A 25143-nucleotide genomic window follows, 5' to 3' on the forward strand; every position below is an offset into this window, starting at 1 on the left:
TCAACATACACTGTTGCATCTGGAGCATCTATCAAGAGATAATCTGGCTGATTCATCCAAAAAGCTAGTCATTTAGATGAAGTGGCAGTATCAGATGTGTCTCTTGGTAATGTGCCCTTAAAGTGTGTTTTAACTCCTTATGGAATAGAATTATAATATTGTTGTTTTTGACGTTTTGTGCTGACTCGACATCTTTCTGTCTCAATGTGGCGTCTGTGAATTAACTGTAAGTAAATCTGAAGTTTTAGCCAATGTAAATTGGTCTGATGACATGGTATTTTCTGCCTTTTGGGAGAGACAAGGAATGTGGCGGGAACTCACTTAATCTTCAATGAACAAGATAATGCAATTCTGAGATAATTAATAAACCCATACATAGTATGTATAAAGCCACAGGTTTCCAATCATTGGAGACTCGGTCTGTTAGAAAATAAATCTCCTTTTTGTCTTGAGCAGCAGAGTGTTTGGAAAAAGCCCGAACTGTAACAAAACGCATTAAGGAAACAGTATATTTTGTTGATCCCACCACCAAACGCATCTTCCCCTCACCTCCCCTTTCAGCATTCCGTAGGGACCGCTCCCTCCGCGACACCCTAGTTCACTCCTCTATCACCCCCAGCACCCCTTCCCCTTCGCCCGGCACCTTCCCGTACAAGCGCAGGAGATGCAACACATGCCCTTATACCTCCCCCCCTCCCACTGTCCAGGGCCCCAAACACTCCTTCCAGGTGAAACAGCGATTTACTTGTACTTCTTGCAATCTAGTACACTGTATTCACTGCTCACGATGTGGTCTCCTCTACATTGGGGAGACCAAACGCAGATTGGGTGACCGCTTTGCGGAACACCTCCGTTCAGTCCGTAAGGGGGACCCCGAGCTCCCGGTGGCCTGTCACTTTAATTCACTGCTCCATTCCCACTCAGACCTCACTGTCCTCAGCCTCTTGCATTGTTCCACGGAAGCTCAGCGTAAGCTCGAGGAACAGCACCTCATCTTTCGATTAGGCACTCTACAGCCCTCTGGACTCAAGATAGAGTTCAACAATTTCAGATCATAACCTCGGCCCCTATCACATATATATATTTTCTTTTTTTTATCCACACTTTTTGTTTGGCCTTTTTTTCTTCCCTCCCACATGGCAGCTGTCCTTCATTCTGCCAGTGCAATTCACACTTCATCTAGAGCCATCCTTTGTTCCTTAACCTGTCCCATTACCACCTCCTCTTGCCTTGAATATCTCTTAATGTCTCTCAATGTCTCTTAATCTCTCCTGCTTTCTATCCTTTCACTGACCTTCCCTTTTGTTCTTTCATTCCCCTCCCCCTTTTCCCAGCCCCTAAACTTGCTTTCCATTTCCTGCTTTTTTCCAGTTCTGATGAAAAGTCTTCGACCTGAAACGTTAACTCTGTTTCTCTCTCCACGGATGCTGGCTGGCCTGTTGAGTTTTTCCAGCGTTTTCTGTTGTTATTTTGTTGTATATTCTTTTAGTTAAATTACAATTAAACACTTAAAAAAGGACATAGATTCTTTGTTGACCACAATATTACACATTATAAGTTACCTTTCAATACATAAATATGCATGCAAATATATTAATGATTGAATTTAACAGGATTTTTTGGACTGCCTAGCGTATTAAAATACATTTATGCTTTACATATGAGAAGCCAATAATGGAAATATAAATTATTAGGTTCCAGTTCATGAGAATAAAAGTTTTGGTTATTAATAATTTTCTTTACATGTTGCAATCAGGTAGAATATGTTAAGTCTGGAATATGGATTGAAAATAAATGCTAATCTCAAAGAAAGCCATTCAAAGATAGTGGTCGAGAATTTCAGTGAAGTAAAATTGGATTAGAGCACTAAAGAGGAGAATGGTGACCTTTTAATTATGATGCTACAAACATATGTTGAAAATTAATTGGACAAGAAGAATGCCTAATGAGAGTTTTTGAAATAGCACTACAAAAGAGAAGTGATGAGGCTGATTATGAGAAAAGCAATTTACTGTGTGTACAATTATTTGGAAATTACAATGTCAATATCTGGAAAAGTTGAAAATGATAAATCAAGAGTCAGGCAGATGGTGTGAATGAATAGATAGGTGTAACATCAGGGGTTGATTCAATCTATGTGTAAGGAGACCAGAAAACACAGAGAGAAGGCACACTGAGTGAGAAAGAAACAAAAACATTGATATGCAAGGATATAACAGAGTATACGTCTGGTTTGTTTTGTAAAGGTTAGCAGTAAATTGTGACAAAAATTACTGGAGATAATACATTTGAAACAGTGTTTTCTCTACTGTTTATGGGAATTAAAGTTGTTGTCAATTGCGTGAAATCTAGGAAAAGCCAATGTTGTCCGGTCACCATCGCACATCCTAATGTTCTCTGTTCACAAATTGGAGCTTTATTATTATGATGAGTAGATAAAAACCCTTGGTTCTATATTTGAAATTTCCATTATCCTTGCGAACGTCCTAACTTCCTGTTGTGCTACCTAAACCATTGTGGATGTGGTGGTGGGTGGCTCTTCAACCAAACTAGGGCATTGTAAATTACAGGATGCTGTGTGTATAATTAGAAGAAAGTGTGGGGAGCAGGCCGAACGTCACTGTGTAATTGCTATGCTTTGACGTCAGATCCGAGCTGGAACGAGGCGGGCGAGTCAGAGGCGGGTGACGGCGCTACGCCGTGACGCGCTTACGTTTATTTAAAGGTCCGGCGCACGGTGGATGGACGGGCAGAAGTGCTGGAGTGTCATGGAGTGAATGGGGACTGGCGTGGAGCGGGACTGGGCTGACAAAGGAATGGAACGCAGCGGTCCGAACGCCGTGTGATCGGAATCTTGACCCGGCTAATGCGGCAGTCTCGTGCCGTCACTGCCTCGCTTTGCTTCTCCAGCCGCTGGCCGTAATCGGCGACCACCACCCATCCTTCCCCCTCTCATTCCCTTCTCCTCCTCCACCACCTCCTCCAGGCACTGAGACCGAAGGGGGTCTGCAGGACTTAACGAGCGCCGCGGTCGCATCTCTCGCTCTGTCTCTCCTCTCGCTCTGTCTCTCTCATTTGTGCGCGGGGGATGAAATTAATGACTGTGATGTCTTTCTGAGCTGGGATAGCGCGCCTGGGTCTCGGCATCATCTCCATCCTTAACACAATAAAACCAGCAGCGTTCCCAGCAGGCAGATAATCGGCGTGTCTTCAGCAGGAGGAAAAATGGGGTGAGACATTCCGTTCCCTACTGCTGTTTAATGTGTTTTTTTAAATGAAAAGGCAATACTTTGCACCCACGGTGGGGCGAGTCAGTCCAGTTTCCCAACCCATTTTAAGCTTCAGTATCTAATGTTGCTTTCAGGTTAATGTTGGGTCGCTGACGCAGGTGTTTCGGGCGCTTGACACTTCTGTGGCTATGGACGAGGATCAGTTTCCGAACCCCCTCAAACTGATAGCTGTATTCTCCTGATTTAAATTAGTACAATTTTAAATATATGTGTGTATATATGATCGCACAACCTTGCTACAAAAGACAAAGTCAGAGAAGCAACGAGGTTTGTCTAGCGGCGTCAATCCTACGAAGTCTTAGCGCACATTTAAGATGTAATGTTAAAATAATTTTAAGTTTGAAAATTAGCTCGGGTTTGCCGTGGTGACCTGAAACTTTAAACATGGCAACCCCGTAATTTGATAACTCCTAAATTTCCTCCTTTTTAAATTGTGACCATATACAGTGTGAGGACACTGAGCTCTTTAAAACTTGTGTGTTCTAAGTATTCGCCGCACTGAATCAAGTATATATGTTCAGTATATTGGAAGTGCTAACAATTTCTTTAAAATAGCGGACGTATAATTTAAGCTATGGTGAATATTTAAAGTTAAGATATTTTGTTTAAACAGAACCTAAATATCAAAATATTTTATGAAATAAATAAATGTAAAAATTATTAAATCCCAGATCATCTTACTTTTGAGGACCTTCTTTTGTTCCAGAGCTCTGGGACCTTACATGGCAAAATCAACTAGATTCTTCCTGTCTTCTTTATGCAGTAACAGTCTGTCAAGCAGCATTATGAATGGTAGCTAGTCAGTACATTTATGTCTTTCTTATATTTTCATATTTTTCAAAAGGAAGCATTTTCCAGAAACACTTTTTTATAACTTTAATTTTCAGTCAATGGTCGTGGTCGTACATGTCTTCACACTGTTCCCTTTGGGGAACTGTATGAAGTGGTGGAAGGATTTCTGGCTGCGATTAACGCTCCTTCCGTGACCGTAACCATCTTCGTACCAGCCATTAGGGTGGTTAGTCCTATGGCGGGAGGGTTTTACGGGCTTCCACAACCCATACGAGGCGGGGGGGGGGGCGCCACCCACACCCACACCCACACCCACACCCACACCCACAGACGCAAGTATCCCGCTGGATGTCAACCCAGAATTTAGAGCCGGAGCTCCAACTCCACTTGCCGGGACTGTCTAGAGCGGGGTTCGAAACCCTACGCCTTCTGGCCCAGCGGTGGGGATGCTACCGCTACGCCAAAGGCCCACTCCTCAGTCAATGGTGAAAAGGTAGTGAAACATTTTGTGATGCAATGATATTTGGCTTTAGTGTGTTGGTTTCCTAAATGTATAAATTCTTAGAAGTAAAACTTTTTAAATGGTATTTAAAGTAAAGTATCTTGTCACCTGGTATCTTATTCATTCAATTTAAATAATAGGTGAGTGATTTGTCATAAACCAAATTGGTCTACTTTTTTAAAATATTATTTGGTCATAATTTAAGCATATTTGCACTTTTTGATGTATTTAGAGTTCAAATTCTAGGAGTGTGACTGGTGAAATTTATGTGCACATGTCTGTAGTCCAGATGTTTTAACCTCTTCATTTGAAATTCACACCATTCTGTGGTGCCACTGCACCAGTTAATAATGCTAACTTATTTGTCATAACAAATCACTGATGGTCTTGTAACTTGAAGTGGTTTCTTTTTCTTAACACTACATAGTTACAACTGTTTTGAAGTTTTTTGTGTAACTTCTACAGTGGTGCTAAGTGCACTTCAGTGAAGTGAGCATGAATTAAATCAGAACTTCACTTGTGAATTATGAAGCTCTTCTGCAGTTTGCCAATTAATAGTCTGTTCAAATTATATTTGTGCTGGGAATAGTTTAATAATTATGGGTGGACTTCTACCTCTTTCAAGAAGTCTGTGTCACCACCTTTAAAAGTTTTCTTAATGAGAGCAGACTACATTTTTGAACTCTCCATCAAAATGGAAACATTTCTAACATTGATTTTAAGAAAGTTTTAGGTCTGATAATTTTTCAGGTCATTTTTTTTGTATCATGTACAATTTATTTTCCTTTTTATTATTTTGTAAAATTGGTAATCATTTCTAATATTTTCGGTGGAGCTAAAACCAAGCTGTTTTATGCAGTGGAGGAATACATTTTATTGAATAGATAGCTTAATTTTACCTCTACTTGCATGATAATTAATCCAATGCATCTTGCGCTGAGACTTTCAGCACTACCTACTCAAAGGCTTATGGTCACTACATGTTAGATGGGTTTTATCTTCACAAATTTTGTGGATTTACTAAATGGCTGTACATAGTGGCATTAGTCCCATAGCTGTATCTGGGTGGTAGAGGAAAGAGAGTTGTTCAACAATCAGTCCCTTAAACTATAAAATAGAGGTGACTGCTGTGCTCCTTTCAGATATGCTTGAAGCAGTGTCTGTTATTAGTCATTCTTGTCTTCAGTGCACCCCACATCTTCTGATCATCTAGATTGATGTGCAGTCCACTTGTGTTATCTATGTTGTCCTCTTGGACAGTAGCATTCATAAAGCTGCCATTTTTCATCAAAATCAATCTGCTCCCCCACTGAGGGAAACCACTCAACAGCTAAGAACTCCTTGAGAAATAAAGAAAACAAAATTGCAAATGTAAATCTGAAATGTAAACACGAAATGCATGGCAGGTCTGTCAGCTGGTGAATAGAGTTAAACACCTTCAGGTCTAGCTACTTAGTAAGTGCTGTAAGATATGCAAGTTCTTAGAATTTTTTTTGTCCAGTTTTATAAAGGGGATTGCTGATCTTCCTGTTTTCATGTCTGAAATATTAACTTGTATTTTCTCTTCGGATACTAGGAGGTGTATTTCCAAGATTTTCTGTTTTTATTTATGATGAGATTTCCTTTGTAATCTCATGATGCTACCTAATTATTAAATGCATAGGAGTTAGAAAACTGCAGTCAAGTTAGGTCTCAGTCAATAATTCTAATGAAATAGATATGTATGAAGGCAGTTGCAAGTTTTCTTGTGGAAGGTACAAGATCCAAGGTGGCGATGTTTATAATGCATCCTTCATGTTATTTTAAAGAATATACTTTGTGCAGAGTTTTGTGTTTTCCATATAATTGATTAATATGTCTGCAAGTGTTGACTGCATAAGTCAGGCTGTTACTGAAGAAGTAATGAGCAATGTATATGTTTTACAGTTTAACTATTTTGCTTGCTGCAGCAGAATTGCTTTTGCCTCCTTGCAATTAAGTCACCATATTCTGCAGTGCCTAATTGAAGAACTCATCTCCAGTACATCAACTTGTCTGTTTCTGGTTAGTAGAAACTTCTTGGGCAGTCCCTCGGAACCAAGGATGACTTGCTTCCACATTAAAAATGAGCTCGCAGGTGACTGATTAGTCCAATGCGGGACCTACAGTCTCTGTCACAGGTGGGGCAGACGGTGGTTGAAGGGGCGGGTGGGTGGGGTGCTTGGGTTGACGTGCGCTCCTTGCGCTTGGCTTCTGCTTGCTCCCGGCGAAGAGACTCGAGGTGTTCGGCGCCTTCCCGGATGCTTCTCCGATGCTTCTAGAAACTAATCCCCAACAGGCTACGGTCTTAGTGTTTCTGTAGCTTCTTAGTTATTAAATGTAGTGTTTTTAATATTTAGTTCTTTAAAGGAAATTGGTTAAAGCTTCTGAAACTAAGATTTCAAATTTGTCACTTGGATTGATCACAAAATCAACTGTCTTAGAGTGTTCAACTGAAACTTACCTTGTACATTTAGTATATTCAGTTTTTAAGATGGTTAAAGTACAGTCATTTGTTCCCTATAGTGCAAATCTAATATGGAGACCAATAATGTACAGTGGTCATAATTTCTAAAATGGAATGTAGATTCCATTCAAGCATTTCCTTTATTGTACAATGCACCGTGACAGACAATAGGCTAAATATCAGGGTGGAGTTGCTTTCTTTATATATTTTGTATAGTAAATCATTATGGTAAAATGAAAAGCTTTTAATAGTCAAATATTTAATTGGATACAATTTTATGCAGTAGTAGATTGAACATCCCTAACTAAAGATCTTTGTTTCATTGTAATCTAAATACAACCTTAATCTTCATTCTTTTTAAACTGCTCCTTGCATTTTATAATCCCCACAGCCTTTCCATTGTTACAATAATCTTTATCTAAGACTACTTACTGTATTTTCTAATTCAAGTTTTATTGTATGAGGGCAGAAAATATATTTCTTGTCACCTTTTTTAATGAGGTAATCTGTCATTACTTAATTCAGAGGGTTTGATTGGTGCTTGAGCTACTGTAGTAATACTGCTGTGGGAATATGAAAAGAAGCTTAAACTTGAAAACTTATCAACATTGTATCCACCTTAATTGCTGCCCTGTAGCTGAAATTGCACCCACTCACTCTCTCAGTACAGTCAATAAAATATACAGTAGTGCTTTGGAATGCTGAAACACCGAACAGCTCTACTGATTCCCTTCCCCTCTCTAGCAATTTTTCCCCCATGGTTATTTTCTCATTATTTCTACTTCAATAATTTTCTTGTCTCTGCAGTTTATGGTGCAGTGGTCTATTTCTATTATTCCAAAAGCAACAAAAACTTGCATTTATATCATACCTTTCAACCTAGTAAAGCGTACCAAGGCAGTTCACGAGCTATTGTCAGATTATCGAGCCACATATTGGGATGGCTGTGAGGTAGATTTTAAGGAGTCTTTTTAAAGGAAAAGAGAGCGCGGTGGCGAGGTTTAGGAATTGTATCCTATATGCATTTATTCTTTTGTTTGTGACTATTTGGCTATGTAAATGCAGTTGATTGTTATCCTGGTAAATGAATAACTCATCTGCCACCTTTTATTCACTTAGCAGGCACTCTTGTGAATGGTAATATTTGTGGCCAATGTGAAACTGCATCCTCCGTGACATCATCCAAAAAACAATGTCCAATTCCACATGTATGCTGAGGACACCCAGCTCTACCTCACTACCACCTCTGTCGACTCCTCCACTGCCTCTGATTTGTCACGCTGCTTGTCCGACATCAGTATTGGATGAGCAGAAATTTCCTCCAATTAAATATTGGGAAGATCAAAGCCATTTTCTTCGGTCCCTGCCACAAACTGCGTTCCCTAGGCACCGACTCCATCCCTGGCCATCCCCCTCCCTGGCCACTGTCTGAGGCTGAACCGGACTGTTCGCAACCTCGGCATCCTATCTAATCCTGAGCAGAGTTTCTGACCCCACGTTCTCTCCATCACCAAGACTGCCTACTTCCACCTCTGTAATATCGCCCATCTCTGCCCCTGCTTCAGCTCATTTTGCTGAAACCTTCATCCATGCCCTTGTTATCTCCAGACTTGAGTATTCCAGTGCTCTCCTGGCCAACCTCCCACTTTGCACCCTCCATAAACTAGAGTGCATCCGAACTTGCACCAAGTCCCGTTCACCCATCACCCCTGTGCGTGCTGATCTACATTGGCTCAAGGCCCGGCAATGCCACAATTTTAAAATTCTCATTCTTGTCTTCAAATCCTCCCATGACGTTGCCCCTCCCTATCTCTGTAACCTCCTCCAGCCCTACAATTTCCTCCCCTTCCCCGAGATCTCTGTGCTCTTGTGCATCCCCCACTATTGGCGGCCATACCTTCAGCTGCCTCGGCCCTAAGCTCTAGAATTCCCTCCCTAAAGCACTCTGCCTCTCTACCTCACTTGTTTTAAAGTCACTCCTTAAAACCTAATTCTTTGACCAAGCTTTTGGCCACCTGTCCTAACATCTCACCATCTAGCTCGGTGTCAGATTTTTGTCTCGACGCTCCTGTGAAGTGCCTTTTGGATGTTTTTACTATGTTAATGGTGCTATATAAATACAAGGTGGTTGTTGTTTTGCACTGCTTGTCTGAGTTGAATTTCACACCCAATTTGGACCGTTCATGCTGATGTGAAGTGGTTTCAGCTTTTTACTGATGTAAAATATATAGTATAACTACCCTATGAATTAATATTATTGCGCTGTGCCACTATTGGGAAGTTCAGTGATCTTTGTGGTAGGTTATGCAAGCCATAGAATTAGAATCATATAAAGTTACAGCATGGAAGGAGGCCATTTAGGCCCCTCGTGTCCGCGCCGGCCAACAAAGCTATCCAGCCTAATCCCACTTCCCAGCTCTTGGTCCATAGCCCTGCAGGTTAGAGCACGCCAAGTGCACATCCAAGTACTTTTTAAACGTGGTTAGGGTTCCTGCCTCTACCACCCTTTCAGGCAGTGTGTTCCAGACCCCCACAACCCTCTGGGTGAAGACATTTCCCCTCAAATCCCCTCTAAACCTTCCCCCAATTACTTTAAATCTGTGCCCCCTGGTTTTTGACCCCTCTGCTAAGGGAAATAGATCCTTTCTATCCATTTTGTCCAGGCCCCTCATAATTTTATACACCTCAATAAGGTCTCCCCTCAGCCTCCTCTGTTCCAAGGAAAACAGACCCTGCCTATCCAGTCTTTCCTCAGAGCTAAGATTCTCTACTCCTGGTAACATCCTTGTAAATCTCCCCTGTACCTTCTCTAGTGCAATCACATCTTTCCTGTAATAGGCATGTATATCACTTTTTGAAAATGGCTTCCCTCTCATGGTAGTTTCTCACTACTCTAATTGAAAGAGCAAAGAATTTCTTATTACAGTAAACTCTTTCTTATCCGGCACCTATGGGACCAGGATGGTGCCGGTTGATGAAAAATTCTGGATAACAAGAGAGGTATACCTACCACGGTGCTGCTTTTCCACTCACCATCACCACTGACAGACTCTGACTCGGTAAAACGAGTGCTGGATGGATTCGGCAAGATTACTGGTTATTGAGGTGTTTTGTATTGAGATATATCTCTTTTGCCGGTTATTAAAGTATTCTGGATGATAAAGTGCTGTTTAAACAAGAGTTTACTGTAATACACTTTACAATGTAAATCATTACAGCATCAAAACACATTCATGCATAGTGTTTACTCCTTGCTGTAAACACTTTGTTTTCTGGTCTTTGTCATTTGGTGTACTTTTCTTAGCCTCTGCAAAAGTGTATTAATAACTATTCTGTCCAAGTTGGTGGGAATAATGCTGATGTATACTCTGTACTTTCTAGCTACTGCATCACTATTGTTTCTAGTAAATGCGCTTATTAATTGTGTTAATGAAGGGTCATCGACCTGAAACATTAACTCTGTTTCTCCACAGATGCTGCCTGACCTGCTGAATATTTCCAGCATTTTCTGTTTTTATTTCAGATTTCCAGCATCTGCAGTATTTTGCTTTTGTTTCTTATTAATTGTGCGTTTCGTTTAAAAATTGACGCAGCGTGCAAAGTATTTTCATTCATGTTCAACATGACTCACCAGGGCAAGTCAGTTCATTATGGAAAGATTAAATTGTTTTGATTTGTTGCATTGTGTATACGGTTCCCGCTGCTTGGCGATGTGTTGTCTAATTGCATGATGAGTATCCTGAGAAGAGAATGAAGTGGAACTTGATCAAATTTTAATTTTAGAAGCAAATTGACTCTGGTTACAAAACTAGTGTGTGGTACTTATTAGATAGGTGGTGCTTAACTGTTAGTCTGATTTGACTGAAAGAACTTGCATTTATATCGCAACTTTCAAAACTTCTGAATGTCGCAAAGTGCTTTATAGCCAGTTAAATGCTTTTGAAGTGTAGCCACTGTTGTAACGTAAGGAAATGCAACAACCAGTTTGTGGACAGCAAGGTACAAACAGCAATGACATAAATGGTCATAATCTGTTTCAGTGATGTTGGCAGAGCATTAAATATTAGTCAGGACACTGGGAGAACTCCCCTGCTCCATTTGAATAGTGCCAAGGGATCTTTTACATCCACTTGAGTGGGCTGACAGGACCTCAGTTTAACATCTCATCAGAAAGACTACACCTCCAACAGTGCAGCAAACCCTTAGTACTAGACTGAAGCATCCGCCTGGATTACGTGCTCAAGGCTCTAGAGTGGGGCTTGAACTAGAGAACTTCTGACTCGGGCACGAATGCTAGCACTGAGCCAAGATTGCGAACTTGAGCAGTTCACTGTCGAAGATTGCGTGCATGAGCTGGAGTTGAAATTTTCAACGTACGATATTTGTAGTGAATTTGCATGAAACACTTAATATATTAAATCCTGCATGCAACATAACCCTTCAAACACCCACTTGAGATGTTGGTGGCAGTGACATTAAACAGGAGAACAAGATAAAGAAAATTATTTTGGGGGAGAGGGTTACAGGATATGTTTCCAGTGCAATGCTATAGCAATTCTGAAATTGCTTGAGATTTGCTTATGGAACCTTCCATGACTGTTAATCTGATACATTGCAGCCCTGATTTAGACTGCACAGCAAACTGATTTCTGTATTTCTCTGTTTACTGTATTTGGTGGTTTGAACTCTATATATGATTGTCTTCTACCTGGTGTAAAATCTAAACTCATGGTTTTCACAAGCACCATAAATGCCAGAATTCTACAATACATCAGTTGGTGTGCATTAATACAGTTCAGTGCTGATCCTAGATTCTTATTGCACAGAAGGAGGCCATTCAGCCCATTGGAGGAGAAATTGGGTGAGTAGCGCCACCTGTTAGTGCCTAAAGAGGCAGGCAGTGGCTGTAGCGCCACTGGCTGCGCCTCCCGCGATATTCAGGAGGGGCGCTAATGGTGGCATTGGCCTGTTGTGCTGTGCCGCCACTGATGACGTCATCGGTGTGCGCAGCGCCCCGTTCGCGATATTTGGTAGCGAACGCCGCAGTTGCGCCGTTCGCTACCCGCGCCCGGTTCATGGGGCCTTACTGTGCCGGCAGCGGCGCAAGTTAAGGTGGAGGTGCGGGGCGGCCGCTTTTTCGGCGGCCACCTGCCAGCACCGCCGTCCCCGGCCTCCTAACCCCACCCCCCCCCCCCCCACCGCCTGCAGCATTGCCGGCTGTTTCCCGAGAGCCCGGCACTTCTCCTTGGTGCCGGGCTCATTTGCCGGCACTCGCGAGCGGGGATCGCGCTGTTGCACGCAACTCCCCGTTAACAGTGGGAGGAAGGCCTGCAGTACTGCAGCGTGCCATGCCGCAGCATGTGGCGCTGCAATAATCAGTTTCAGCGCCCTAAGAGGGACGCGGAGCGCCTCGAGCCTCGCCCCGTGTCCCTCGAGGGGCACTGAAACTGAATTTCTGCCGATCGGTATTACTCCGATTGCTGCGCTAAATCCTGTGCTCAGGCGACTTTTGCGCCACTTTGGCGCCCCAACCCAGTTTCTAGGCCATTGTGCCTGTGCCGGCTCTTTGAAAGAGCTATCCAATTAGTCCTACTCCCCTGCTTTTTTCCCATAGCCCTGCAAATCTTTCTTTTCCAAGTATACATCCAATTCCCTTTTGAAAGTTACTATTGAATCTGCTTTCACCATCCTTTTCAGGCAGTGGATTCCAGATCATAACAATTTTCTAGGTTTAAAAAAAAAAAAAAAAAAAAAAAAATTCTCTGGTTCTTTTACCAGTTAACTTAAGTCTGTGTCTGTTGGTTCCCAACCCACCTGCTAGTGAAAAGTTTCTCCTCATTTATTCTATTAAAACCCCTCATAATTTTGAACACCTCTAATTAAATCTCCCCTTAACCTTCTCTGCTCTAATGAGAACAATCCCAGCTTCTCTAATATCTCCGCCTTTCAATCCATACTTTTTTTAATGTAAATCCGCACAACTGCACCAGTTGTCTGGTCTACTGAAGCCACATGCAGCGGCTGCTGCCATGTGACCACCTCACAGAATTGTCACTGGACACAAGTTTTCTGCCATAAACGAAGACAATTTTCATGCAGTATTGTCTAAGGTGGATGAAGTCTTTGAAATACTAACCAGAATTTAGCTTAAACAATTCACTCCTTTTTGGGTTCATATTTGTCACTGGACCCCACTTCAGTTCTGTATGCATTAAACGTGTCAATACTTTATCTTCAATATTAAACAGCATGCTTGTGTTTGAACTACAGTTTATGCTAGATTGCTTCAGCTCCGATTACTCATGGTTTGAGGGTCAGTACTTGCCTTGAAATCTAAAATGTTTTGGTAATGCCTGGGAAACGAACAGTTAACCCTGTTTGGTCATTTATTATGTATTGGACTCTTGTGCCTCCCTAACATTTGCTCTGGAGGTGTTAAAACATCTAAGTGGATGTTGTTTATAAAGTTTAAAATATGAAATTAATTTATCACACAAATGATGAATAATTGAATAATCTAGCAGTGACATAATTATATATTTGCAATAGACAGTCTTTTATCTAACTCAAGTAGGCAAAATAAGATCACAGCTTTACACTGCATGTTTGTTGTCTGTGCAAAGTTGAAATCAGTTGACCGTGAATTCTAAACTTGTAGTCCCTTTAATTCCGTTTCTTGTGGGTGCAAGTCCCTGTAACATAATGGACAATATCACTAGATTGCAGCTCGGGTTGTAAAAGAATGGTTGGTTGGTTTGGAAGTATCAGAAATGTCATGTAATGTTGAAAAGATAGAAATGTATTTAATTGCTCTGGAGCTGATCTTTAAGCACAAAAATATCTCAAAACAACAGAGCATTTATACAATGTGGTTATTTCATTAAGTCAAATCTAACTGAGTATTTAATGCAGTAAAAAAATTTCCAACAATTTTTAAATCTAAAATTTCAAGTTTGTAAAAATCAAACGGCGTGCAAAGTTAAAGCACATGGGATTGGGGGGGTAAGGTACTGTCTTGGATAGAGAACTGGTTGGCAGACAGGAAGCAAAGAGTTGGAATAAACGGGTCTTTTTCCAAGTGGCAGGCAGTGACTAGTGGGGTACTGCAGGGATCGGTGCTAGGACCCCAGCTATTCACTATATTAATGATCTAGACGAGGGAACTAGATGTAATATCTCCAAGTTTGCAGAAGACACAAAGCTGGATGGGCGTGTGTGCTGTGAGGAGGATGCAGAGAAACTCCAGTATGATTTGGGCAGATGCAGTATAATGTGGATAAATGCGAGGTTATCCACTTTGGTGGCAAAAACAGGAAGATAGATTATTATCTGAATGGCAAGAGATTGGGAAAAGGGGAAGTGCAACGAGACCTTTGTGTACCAGTCGCTGAAGGTAAGTATGCAGGTGCAGCAGGCGGTTAAGAAGGCAAATGGTATGTTGGCCTTCATAGCGAAAGGATTCGAGTACAGGAGCAAGGATGTCTTGCTGCCGTTGTACAGGGCCTTGGTGAGACCACACCTTGAGTATTGTGTGCAGTTTTGGTCACCTTATCTGAGGAAGGATGTTCTTGCCATGGAGGGAGTGAAGCGAAGATTCACCAGACTGATGCCTGGGATGGCAGGAATGACGTATGGAGAGAGATTGGGTCGATTAGGCTTATATTTGCTAGAGGTTAGAAGAATGAGAGGGGATCTCATTGAAACTTATAAAATTCTAACAGGACTAGACAGACTAGATGCAGGAAGGATGTTCCTGATGGCGGGGGAGTCCAGAACCAGGGGTCACAGTCTAAGGATACGGGGTAAGCCATTTAGGACTGATGAGGAATTTCTTCACCCAGAGAGTGGTGAACCTATGGAATTCTCTACCACAGAAGGCAGTTGAGGCCAACTTATTAAATATATTCAAGAAGGAGTTTGATATATTAAGGCTAAAGGGATATGGGGAGAAAGCAGGGACAGGGTACTGAATTTGGATGATCAGCCATGATCTCATTAAATGGCGGAACAGGCTCGAGGGGCCGAATGGCGGCCTCCTGCTCCTATTTTCTATTGTTTCTATGTAATCAACAAAGCCAGCACTCCAGAGTTCAAATATGTTACAGTTTGCATTCAATTAAGAAAGAAACCAAGAAAGAATTGCCATCTTTCTAAGATGCCCAAAACACTTCACAAAAATGTATTTTTTTTGGAGTGCAGTGTCTACTGATGTGTAGGTCAATACTGCAGCCATTTTGGGCAGAGCAAGATCTCACAAACAATAATGAGAAATTACCAATTGATTTATTGTTTGGTAGTTAAGGAAGAAATATTAGCCAACATACCAAAATAACCTGCTGCTCTTCCCCAAATGGTGCCACGTCATCTTTAACAGCCACCGAAACTGCCAAAACAAACAAACTGGCCTTAGTTAAGCACCTCAACCAAGTGCTGCACTATGGCACTAGATTATCAGCCTAGGTTATGTACAATAGTTGTAGATTTGCAAACCTTTGACTACCTGATTTTGGAAGTGAAGGTACTACCAACTGAGACAAACTGACACCAGCTTTGTTAAACCATTTTATAATTGAATAGAAATTCTATTGAAGTACTTTAGCCTTGTAATTATAGGATTTTGAATCCTCCTGTATCCCATAGAAAACAGTAGAAGTGATTTTCTTCAGAAGCAGAATATTCTTTCTTCCTTCTTGCAGAAGTTGCATTTATAGTTGCCAGTGCAGGTCTTGATGCGTAACTGCGCACCTAGTCTAAAGCCGAAGCACCACATTTCAGATTGCTTGATAGTTATATTTCGATATTCCTAATGAAAGCAACTTATTTTGTGGGGACTGAATAGTGATATGCAGAAGGACACTCATTGTCTGACGCACAGATTGGTAACAAGTTTGTTTTGCTAGTGTATATTCTTGTGTCCAGAATATTGCAGCAGATGTGGAAATGATCCAAAACAATGTGGACAATTGTTGGCAATAGAAGTGTTTATTTTAATGCTCCACCCAGCGCTGTAGTTTAAAGAAAATACAGTACTGTGGTTTATAATTTTGACTTTAACCAGATCAAGTACTAGTGCATCTTACTGTAATAAACTTTTTTTTAGATCCCATGAAACATTTCACACTTAATCCGAATAATTCAGCTTTATCTGATGGTAAGCTTATAAAGTTACATTTAGTGCACCAACTTAGCTTTGCTGTTGAACCTCAGTATTTCTGACAGCCAGCAGCATTTCTTCTTTTTGAAAAGTAGTTTGACATAATATTGTTCTAAGTCACGAAAGCAGCTTTCACATGTAACTGTTGTAAACTATCAGAACTGTTAAACTCCTATTGAGTTCTTGCTTTAGAAACTTTGAGGGGTGAACATAGTTTAGTAGTAAATAGTTTTCTTGTCTGCTGTTGAGCCATGAAAACTAAAAGGTCCCAAATTCAATCCTTGGTCTATGCTGATCTGGCTGACTTCAGCTTACATAGGATACACGGCACAGAAACAGGCCATTCGGCCCAACCAGTCCATGCTGGCGTTTATGCGCCACTCAAGCCTCCTCCCGTCTTTCCTCATCTAAATCTATCAGCAAAATCCTCTCTTCCCTTCTCCCTCATGCTTGTCTAGCCTCCCCTCAAATGCGTCTATACTATTTTTTATGGCCTTGCTAACCTGTGTCGCAACTCTTAGTGATTTGTGTATTTGTACTCCTAGATCCCTTTGTTCCTCTACCCCACCTCGACCTGTACCCTCCAAGTAATAAGTGACCTCCCTATTCATCCTACCAGAATGTAATACCTCACATTTATCTGTGTTGAACTTCATTTGTCAATTTTATGCCCATTCTGCCTGTAAATTGTTGCAGTCCTCCTCAGTATTGACTCTCTCTTCCTCTTCTGCACCCCCCAACCCCCACTGCAATTTGGTGTCATGTGCAAATTTAGAAATTGTGTTTTTGATTTCAAAGTCTAAATCATGAATATAAATTGTGAACAACAGTGGTCCCAGCGCTGATCCTTGTGGCATACCACTACCCACCTTCTGCCCCTGTGAATAGCTACCTTTTACCCCTACTCTCTGCTTTCTGTCTTGAAGCCAGCTCGCTATCCGTTCTGCTACTTGTCCTCTGACTCCGCATTTTCTGACCTTGTTCATCGGTGTATTATGGGGTACCTTATCGGAGGCCTTTTGAAAAATTACATCTACTACATTACCATTGTCTACTCTCTCTGTTACCTCTTCAAAAAATTCAATGAGGTTGGTCAAGCAAGACTTTCCCCTTTTGAAATCCATGCTGACTATTCATTACTATGTTTTTGGTTTCTAGATGTTCTATTTTCTCCTTTTAGTAGGGATGCCATTATTTTTCCTACCACCGATGTTAAGCTGACTGATCTATAATTCCCTGGACATGTTCTATGCCCCTTCTTAAATATAGGTATTACATTAGCTATTTGCTATTCCTCTGGCATTACACCTTTTTCTAACAAATTATTAAATATGTGTAGCAATGTCTCTGCTATCTCTTCCCTAGCTTCTTTTAAAATGCGTGGATGCAATCCATCCGGACCAGGGGTTTTATCCTTCTTTGAGTTTGATTAGTTTATTTAATATATCCCCTCTTTATTGAATGTACTTATCGCATTACTAATCTCATCATCGAATGTCATGTCCATCTGTTCTATCTCCCTGGTAAATACTGAAGTAAAATAATTATTTTATATTTCTGCCATCTCTAACATTACCTGTGATATTATCCTGTCTATCCCTTAATGGCCCTATTCCCATCCCAACCTTTTTATTGATGTGCCTGTAAAATATTTTACTGTTGTTTTATGTTCCTTGATGATTTTAATTTCATAGTTCCTCTTTGCATTCCTATTTTTTTTTTTTTGACTTCTCTCCTAATCTCTTCATATTCTCCCTTATCATGCGCTCCCCTGCTGTCTATGTACTTAATATATGCCTTTTTCCTTACCCTCAATTGTTCCCTTATGGCTTTATTCAACCATGAAGTCTCATTAGTGTTTAGTTTGTTCTTTCCTTTTAGCAGAATATATTGTTCCTGCTCTCAATACCATTTTTAATGTTTCCCAATGCTGTTCTACATCGTTGTTTGCCAATATCATTGCCCATTTTATTTTCCCAAGTTTTGTTCTCAGTCCCTCAATATCAGCTTTTCTCCAATCTATTACCCTGGTTTCCATCCTACTTCTGTCCTTCTCAATTATCATCTTAAAGCGTATTATATTATGGTCACTATTGCCTAGATGTTTCCTTGCCTTTACTTATCTGCTCTGGTTCATTCCCCATTACTAGATCTAACCGCGAATCCTCCCTTGTTAGGTTTTTTACATATTAGAACGGAGTTCTGTACACATTGTAGGAACTCCATTCCCTTATCCCCTTTACCTACCTCTTCTGTCCAATTAATATTGGGATAGTTGAAATCCCCCATGATTATTATTCTATCTTTTTTACTAATTTCCCTAATTTGTCTGCATATTTCTTCCTCCACCTCCCTTCCACTATTAGGTGGTCTGTAGACTGCACCTATTAGTGTAATTGATCCTTTATTATCTTTTATCTCTATCCATATGGATTCTATTTTTTGTTGCTGATAGCTGCGTCACTTTCTTTCTGCTGCCATTATGTTGTCCCTAATAAGTACAGCTACTCCACCCCCCCCCCCCCCTTTTTCCCCCTCTATCTTTTCTAAATATGTTATACCCTGCAATGTTTAATTCCCAGTCCTGATTTTTCTGTAGCCATGTCTCCGTAATCCCTACTATGTCTGGTTCCTCGCAACGCATGATTGCCTCTAGCTCCCCTGTTTTATTACGGACACTGTGCATTGCTGTACAGACAGTTTAACTCATTTTTAATAGGATTTCCTCTCGCTTTATGTTTAACCATCTTTTAAGACTCCTGTTCTATAACTGTATTTATTCCCTTACTATCAATGTCTCCCTTTATTCTTACCTATGCTCTCATTTCCTGTTTTGTTTATAATTAGGCTGGTTACGTTTCTTGTAGATCCCTCCATCTTACTAGTTTAAAGCCTTTGCCACCTCCCTAATTTACCCTTCCTGCTAGGACACTGGTCCCATCCCATCGGTACAGCTCCTTCCTGTCCCAGAAATGGTGTCTGTGTCCCATGAAAAGGAACCGCTCTTTCCCACATCAGCCTTTTAGCCATGTGTTAATTCTCCTGATGTGTCTGCTTCTATGCCAATTTGCATGTGGCTCAGGCAATAATCCAGAAATGATTACCCTCGAGGTCCCGCTTTTTAATTTAGAGCCTAGCTCCTGATGCTCTTTCAGCAGGATCTCCTCCCTATGTCGTTTGTTCCAACATGGACCATGACAACTAGATTTACCCCCTCCTTTTCAGAGTTCCCCTCCAGCTGCCGTGAGATATCCCTTACCCTGGCACCAGGTAGGCAACACACCTTTTGGGATTCTTGTTCTTGGCTGCAGAGGACGCTATCTATCCCCCTATTATAGAGTCCCCTATCACTAACACATTTCTGTTCTGCTCTTCTCTCTTCACCTTCTTTCCTGCCACCCCTCCCCAACACCCCCTTGGACAGCCATCTGAGCCACGGTGCTTTGGTCTGCATTGTGGCTGTCCTCCCTGCAGTCTTTCTCCTTGTCCTCACAGGTAGCGAGTACTTCGTACCTCTTGGACAGGACCAGTGTCTGCGGGACCTCCTTCTCAACCTCTCCCAAATCCCTGCTACCTGGCTCCCTAGCAGTCATAACCTCTCCTTCCTGAACTTGTCCTTTCCTCTGGGGTGTGACTGTATTCTGGATAAAACTGTCCAGAAATTCCTCCCCCTCCCTTATGTGTCGGAGTGTCTCCAACTCGCACTCCAGCTCAATGACTGAGCTGGAGAGATTGGAGATGGAGACCTCTCCTGCAGACGTATTCGCTTGGGACAGTCTCGCTGTCCACAAACTCCCACATACTGCAGTACAGACACACAACCTGCCCTGCCATATCTTAGTCTTGCCTTATTTTATTCATTTAGTTAGTTAGTCTATATTCAGTGATTATTTATAGTTATATTAATTAGTTTAACTAGTTTAGCTATAAATTTAATACAGTACTTTGTAGTTTCCCGCACCTAATTTAAACCACTGTCCTAGGTAAACCTTAATACTCGCCAACCAATCACCTACCTGCTGTCCTGTGACGTCACATTTTTTGGAACTTGTCGAAGGTTCTGCTGTTGCTGATATTGCCTCCAATTAGCTGGCTCGGAGTGAAGTCTACAGTTGGCATGGGTACTCCACCAGGCTAGAGAGGGGGTGAAATCAGCCAAGGTAGCTAGTCCTGATTACTGTGATAATCTTTTGTAAAAGTGTTTCTTAATGGGTGATTGAATTGGAGTTTGCTGTGATTTCTCTCCTCCATCTTCTCTTCTTCCCTCTCTCCCTCCCTCCCCCCCCCCCCCCCCCCCCCTGCAATCTCCCCCAACAACTTTAATGCTGATTCACATGTCAGCAGTTTTGCCTAGTGTTGTGGGATACTGGGAACCATTCCCAGAGCTGGCTGATATCTGCAGAAGAGGGGGAACGCCATCTCGGAAAAGAATGTGAGTTAACAGCAGTGGTTGCTATAACTGTGACTTTGTACTCTTGACACTATTTGTTGGCTTTGTAGATTCTCTGCACAATTGCCCATTTTATTTAAATTCAAACCTATATTTTGAAAATTGGTTAACTGTTGGTAAATGTTACTTCAAAAACAGGATTATTGCAGTAAAGCAAGTTTATAAATGCTATTTTGTTTTGGAAAAGTAGCTTGAGGATAATTTACAATGGAAAAGAGTATTCTACTGAGATGAAAGACATCTAGGTATTGAAAGAATCAATATGAAATGGTTAGTTTAATCTGGAACAACAATATGCCATAATAATATTGACTTCCATTAATGATGGAAGCAAAATTTACTTCTCTGACTAGAAACTGCTGGCATAATTGAAGCTCCAGGATGAGAAAAAGCCCATCCATGTTTGCCTTACTGTGGTTTTGAAACATCCCTATGGGTGGAGGAGAATTTCCAGAAACTAGTTGCACACTGCCAGAGATTGGAGTTGGATGTCTAGAATATCAAGGAGGCTGCCGTGACACAAGCTTCCCTGTGTGGGCTTTCGGCCAGGCTGAAGGCAGATGTCTGTTGTAGAAACAAAGGAAACTGAAATTGGGGGTAACTGCTGTAGGAAAATGTTACCTGGAAGCACAGTAAGAGATACTGGCCTAGAAATTGGGTATAGCCTGGCTTGAGGCGTTAGAACTGGCGCTGCGCAAAGTTTATAGCCAGACGAAACTTATCGCCGCCTGGCGCGATATTGGGTTGCATCGCCCCTAAAGATGATTGAGGCGTGAATTCAGACATTACACGGGACTCCTAAGGTGCTAAATTTCCGGCGCAACCCAATATCGGAGCGGACAGGCTCAGCGCAGGTGCTCTCAATTACCAATGACCACGAGATTTCCAGGCACCGGCCGGCTCTTAAAGGGGTGGGTCAGTCAGCTTCAGCATCCACACTGCGCCTTGCAGGCCTCAGAATCGGTGCAGGCCCTTCTCTGGCGATAAAAACTTGGACCAGATGGAGAAGGTGAGACAGAGAGCAGAGCGCTTCATCAATGAGGCTCTGGAGCAATTGGTGGCCGCAGTGGAGCGCCGGCGAGATGTTCTCTACCCAGACAATGGCAGGAGGCCGAATCATAAGGACTACCAACTAGCTTGGAGGGATGTATGCCAGAGGGTCAACTCCAGCAGCATGGTGACCAGGAGCCCTGTCCAATGCAGAAAGAAATTCAACGACCTCACTCGGGTCGTGAGGGTGGGTGTTGTTCCTGCAAACTTCTGCATCCCTTCATTTGCACCTGACTTTATGGCTACAGGGTGGCCTGTGCCCCATTGGCCATCTGCCAGCAAGCACCCATGGCCCTTTCTGGGCACACATGCACATTTGACTCAAGGCGTCATGTAAGGGCTCTTGCACCATGGGGGGCATGAGATGATCACTCAAGGCATCAGGTAACAGAACTTCCCCTCCTTTCCCCTGCAGTCCATGCTGGCGCGGATTGGCAAAGACCAGCTTCGCACCGGTGGAGGACCTCCACAAGTGGTCACTCTCTCGGATCTCGAGGAGAGAGTCCACCAGATTCTTGGAGGACGTCTGAGTGGTCCTGTAACCACTGCAGCTACCGACCCCATTGTCGACAGCGATGGTAAGGTTCTCACCTCTTACAACTGTCTCCTTCTACTTGTTCTCCCTGCCAGCATGCTTTCTCACTGTGGACCCATGTCATAGCCTTGCCGCAATCTGGCATCCCTTGCTGCGAACCTGTCCTTTTGCTAAAGCCACTCTTCCACCTCCCTGCTTTCAGATGCTGCATCACCAGCTTGGGAGCCGGGCCCTCAAGCTGCCAGTGCCTCCGAAAGCTCAATGTGAAAATTACTGTCCAACAGAAGGTCAGCAACTCTCCCGCAACGATCAGGATGGCCAGGCCAAATGGCTGCAGCTTTTATACTAGTGCTGTCCCCTTTAAATAGCGCCCCCCCGAGTCCAAGAAGGGCCTGGGAACGCTCCATCCAACTGTCACTAATGGCGCCAGGCGGAAAGGTTGCAGGCGCCACCGAATATCCGGTCCGGGGCACAAAAATGGCGTTGCACACTGAAATGACGTCATGATCTGCCTGCGGGCGCGCACAAAGAGTTAGCGCCGGCGCTAAAATCATACTCCATATGGGAGGTGGCGCTATATTCACAGCGCCCACCCGAAAATTGGGTAACTCCCCAATTCTCGGGCTCTTTAGGTGCTAATCGCTGGCGCTACCAACCGAATTTCTAGGCCACTATGTCCAAAGCTCGGTATGCACTGAGTTAAAGAGAGACAAACTGCTGCTGTTGAACCTCTGCATCTCCAATTGGTGGAACCACCATTCTGTGGTTCCATCGATGCCCTGGTCAGGAGGACAGTGAAAATGCATTCTTATTTTATGGTCCGTTTGTGCTACTCTCAAATCACCTGTGAGGTGCAAGTACCTGCTGTCCATCTAGTGAGTGCTCAAACCTGCACTTGTCGGTTGTCTAATGACTAACTTGGACCTGTCTCTTTGGGAGGAGATGGTGGTTGTTAGGCAGAGTCTTTTTGGGGTCGAAGTGGCACCAAGATGACCCATCTGGTGATGGAAGTTCAGTACTAAGTCAACTCTTGGGCTTTTTTTTTAACCTTGTGACCTGTGGCATGTTTAATTGAAAGAAAGGAGAAATATTTGTCTGTATTTCACTTATCAGAGGGCGTATCTATTTCAGTGGTTATCCACATTAGAATCAATCCATTGAGACTGATGTGGAGCATAAGTATGTTGTAAAGGTTGAACAAAGATGGCCAGTTTTGGTTTCTATAGTAAGTAGGTAACTTCTGTGCAGATTATGGAATGATATTTTAACCGCATAAATACTCTAATTGGTATCAAGGATTGACCACCCCTGGGAATAATCTATTGAGTGGGTACAACTTCTTGATCTGTTATGTTTTTGTTCTTAAAGTAAATGGTTCTTGGTGAAAATTGTAGCTAGTGGGCAACAGTTAGGTTTGGGATTATATATCTTTTTTTATCTATACTAATGCTATGGTTATATTGAACTTTTGAGGGGTCAGAGCAAATCTGTACACACCCAAAGTCTATCCTGAAACTGGGTATTTGGCCAGGTTATGGATTGTTGGTCCTACTGTACACTGAATCCAACCTGGGGTTAGTAGTTAAATGGCACTGATGTGGATACACTCCAGTAGCAATAGAAAGAAATTGCATTTATATAGCATCTTTTAACATCTGTAGGATGTTCCAAAGCACTTCACAGTAAATGAAGTTCTTTTGATGTGTAGTAACTGTTATGTATACAAACCCAGCAGCCAATTTGCATACAGCAAGGTCCCACAAACAACAATGATGTTGGTCGAGCGGGCAGGCCTTGGTATAATATGTCATCTCCAACAATGCAGTACTGCACTACATCAGGTTTATATGCTCAAGGCCTAGAAATAGGTCTTGAATTCATGACTTTAGAGGTGAGAATACTGACACTATTAGACTTGATATTAAATTGCAGCCCCTCACTATTGCATGCCACAGTGGCATTTTTGTTCAATGATGCTCAATTGAAATTTAAAGAAGGAATAGGTAGAGTCAAATGGTGTTTTGCTAGCAACTATTGAAAATGGGGTTTTCAATACTTGCTTTATAGTACCCTGATTCCACCTTAATTCATGATCATTTGGGGAAAAGCTTTACTGAAACTGTAATCAATGGTGCATTTTTCTCAAAGTAAAATTGGCCAAAGCTCTCGTTTAATTTTAAGGTTCGGAATTGTGGCTGAGTTAGCCAGTGAATTAGCAATGTTTTAAATCTATCACGCCGTATGATATTGAGCCATCCATATCGGGAAAGTCTTGAGTTTGATTCCTGCTTGTACTGAGTTCGCTGATCTCCCTTCCACAGTGGCGAATACTATCGCTAGCCTCAGTTCCTGGATTAGGGAAGCGGAAAACCGACTCCTAGCAATCCAGTCACCGCTGCTGGACAGTACCTACTGTGGATATTGGGTGAAGACCGTATTGAGCTTGGCTGTTACCACGTGTATGATCATGTAGCTTGCCAATGCTTGATGCTGAGGAAGAATATTAAAGGATATGGGGACTTTAGCAGGATCATAGAGTTGACTAGGTGGTTTGTGGACAGTGGGGGAGAAAAAAAGGAACACAGACTTAATGGTCCAAATGGCCGATTCCCCTGCTGTAATATTTAATGACTCTTGGCTCACACATGAAGAATGGCAATTTGGGCATGTTACCGATGGCAGCTGGCATTACCACCCTCAGACGAAAAAAAAATGCTAGGGTGGCATGATAGAAGCTAATGTTTTGCTGTGCATAAGGCATGGTTTAATTTCCCCCAAATTCTCCACCTGCAGCTCTCCTGTAATTTGTGTACAGTTTCTGGGTGCAGGTCAGCTACAAGCTCATTGGGGGAAGGAGGAGAATGGACCAAGTTGTCTCAGTTGCT

General features: G+C 42.2%; 1 protein-coding gene across 1 annotated transcript in view; it reads left to right on the forward strand.

The window, feature by feature from the left end:
* The first annotated feature begins 2704 nt into the window (after positions 1-2704).
* Positions 2705-25143, forward strand: part of LOC147124116 (homer protein homolog 1-like) — a 147856-nt gene continuing 125417 nt past the window's right edge. The window contains exon 1 of the mRNA XM_085982175.1: positions 2705-3230. Coding sequence (XP_085838301.1) covers positions 3226-3230 — 5 coding nt within the window. The 5' untranslated portion in view covers positions 2705-3225. The remainder of the gene's footprint in view (positions 3231-25143) is intronic.

Source organism: Somniosus microcephalus, chromosome 1, assembly GCF_052327205.1.
Source record: "Somniosus microcephalus isolate GS21.2 chromosome 1, FLI_Smic_1.0, whole genome shotgun sequence".
In the NCBI taxonomy this organism is placed as follows: Eukaryota; Metazoa; Chordata; class Chondrichthyes; order Squaliformes; family Somniosidae; genus Somniosus; species Somniosus microcephalus.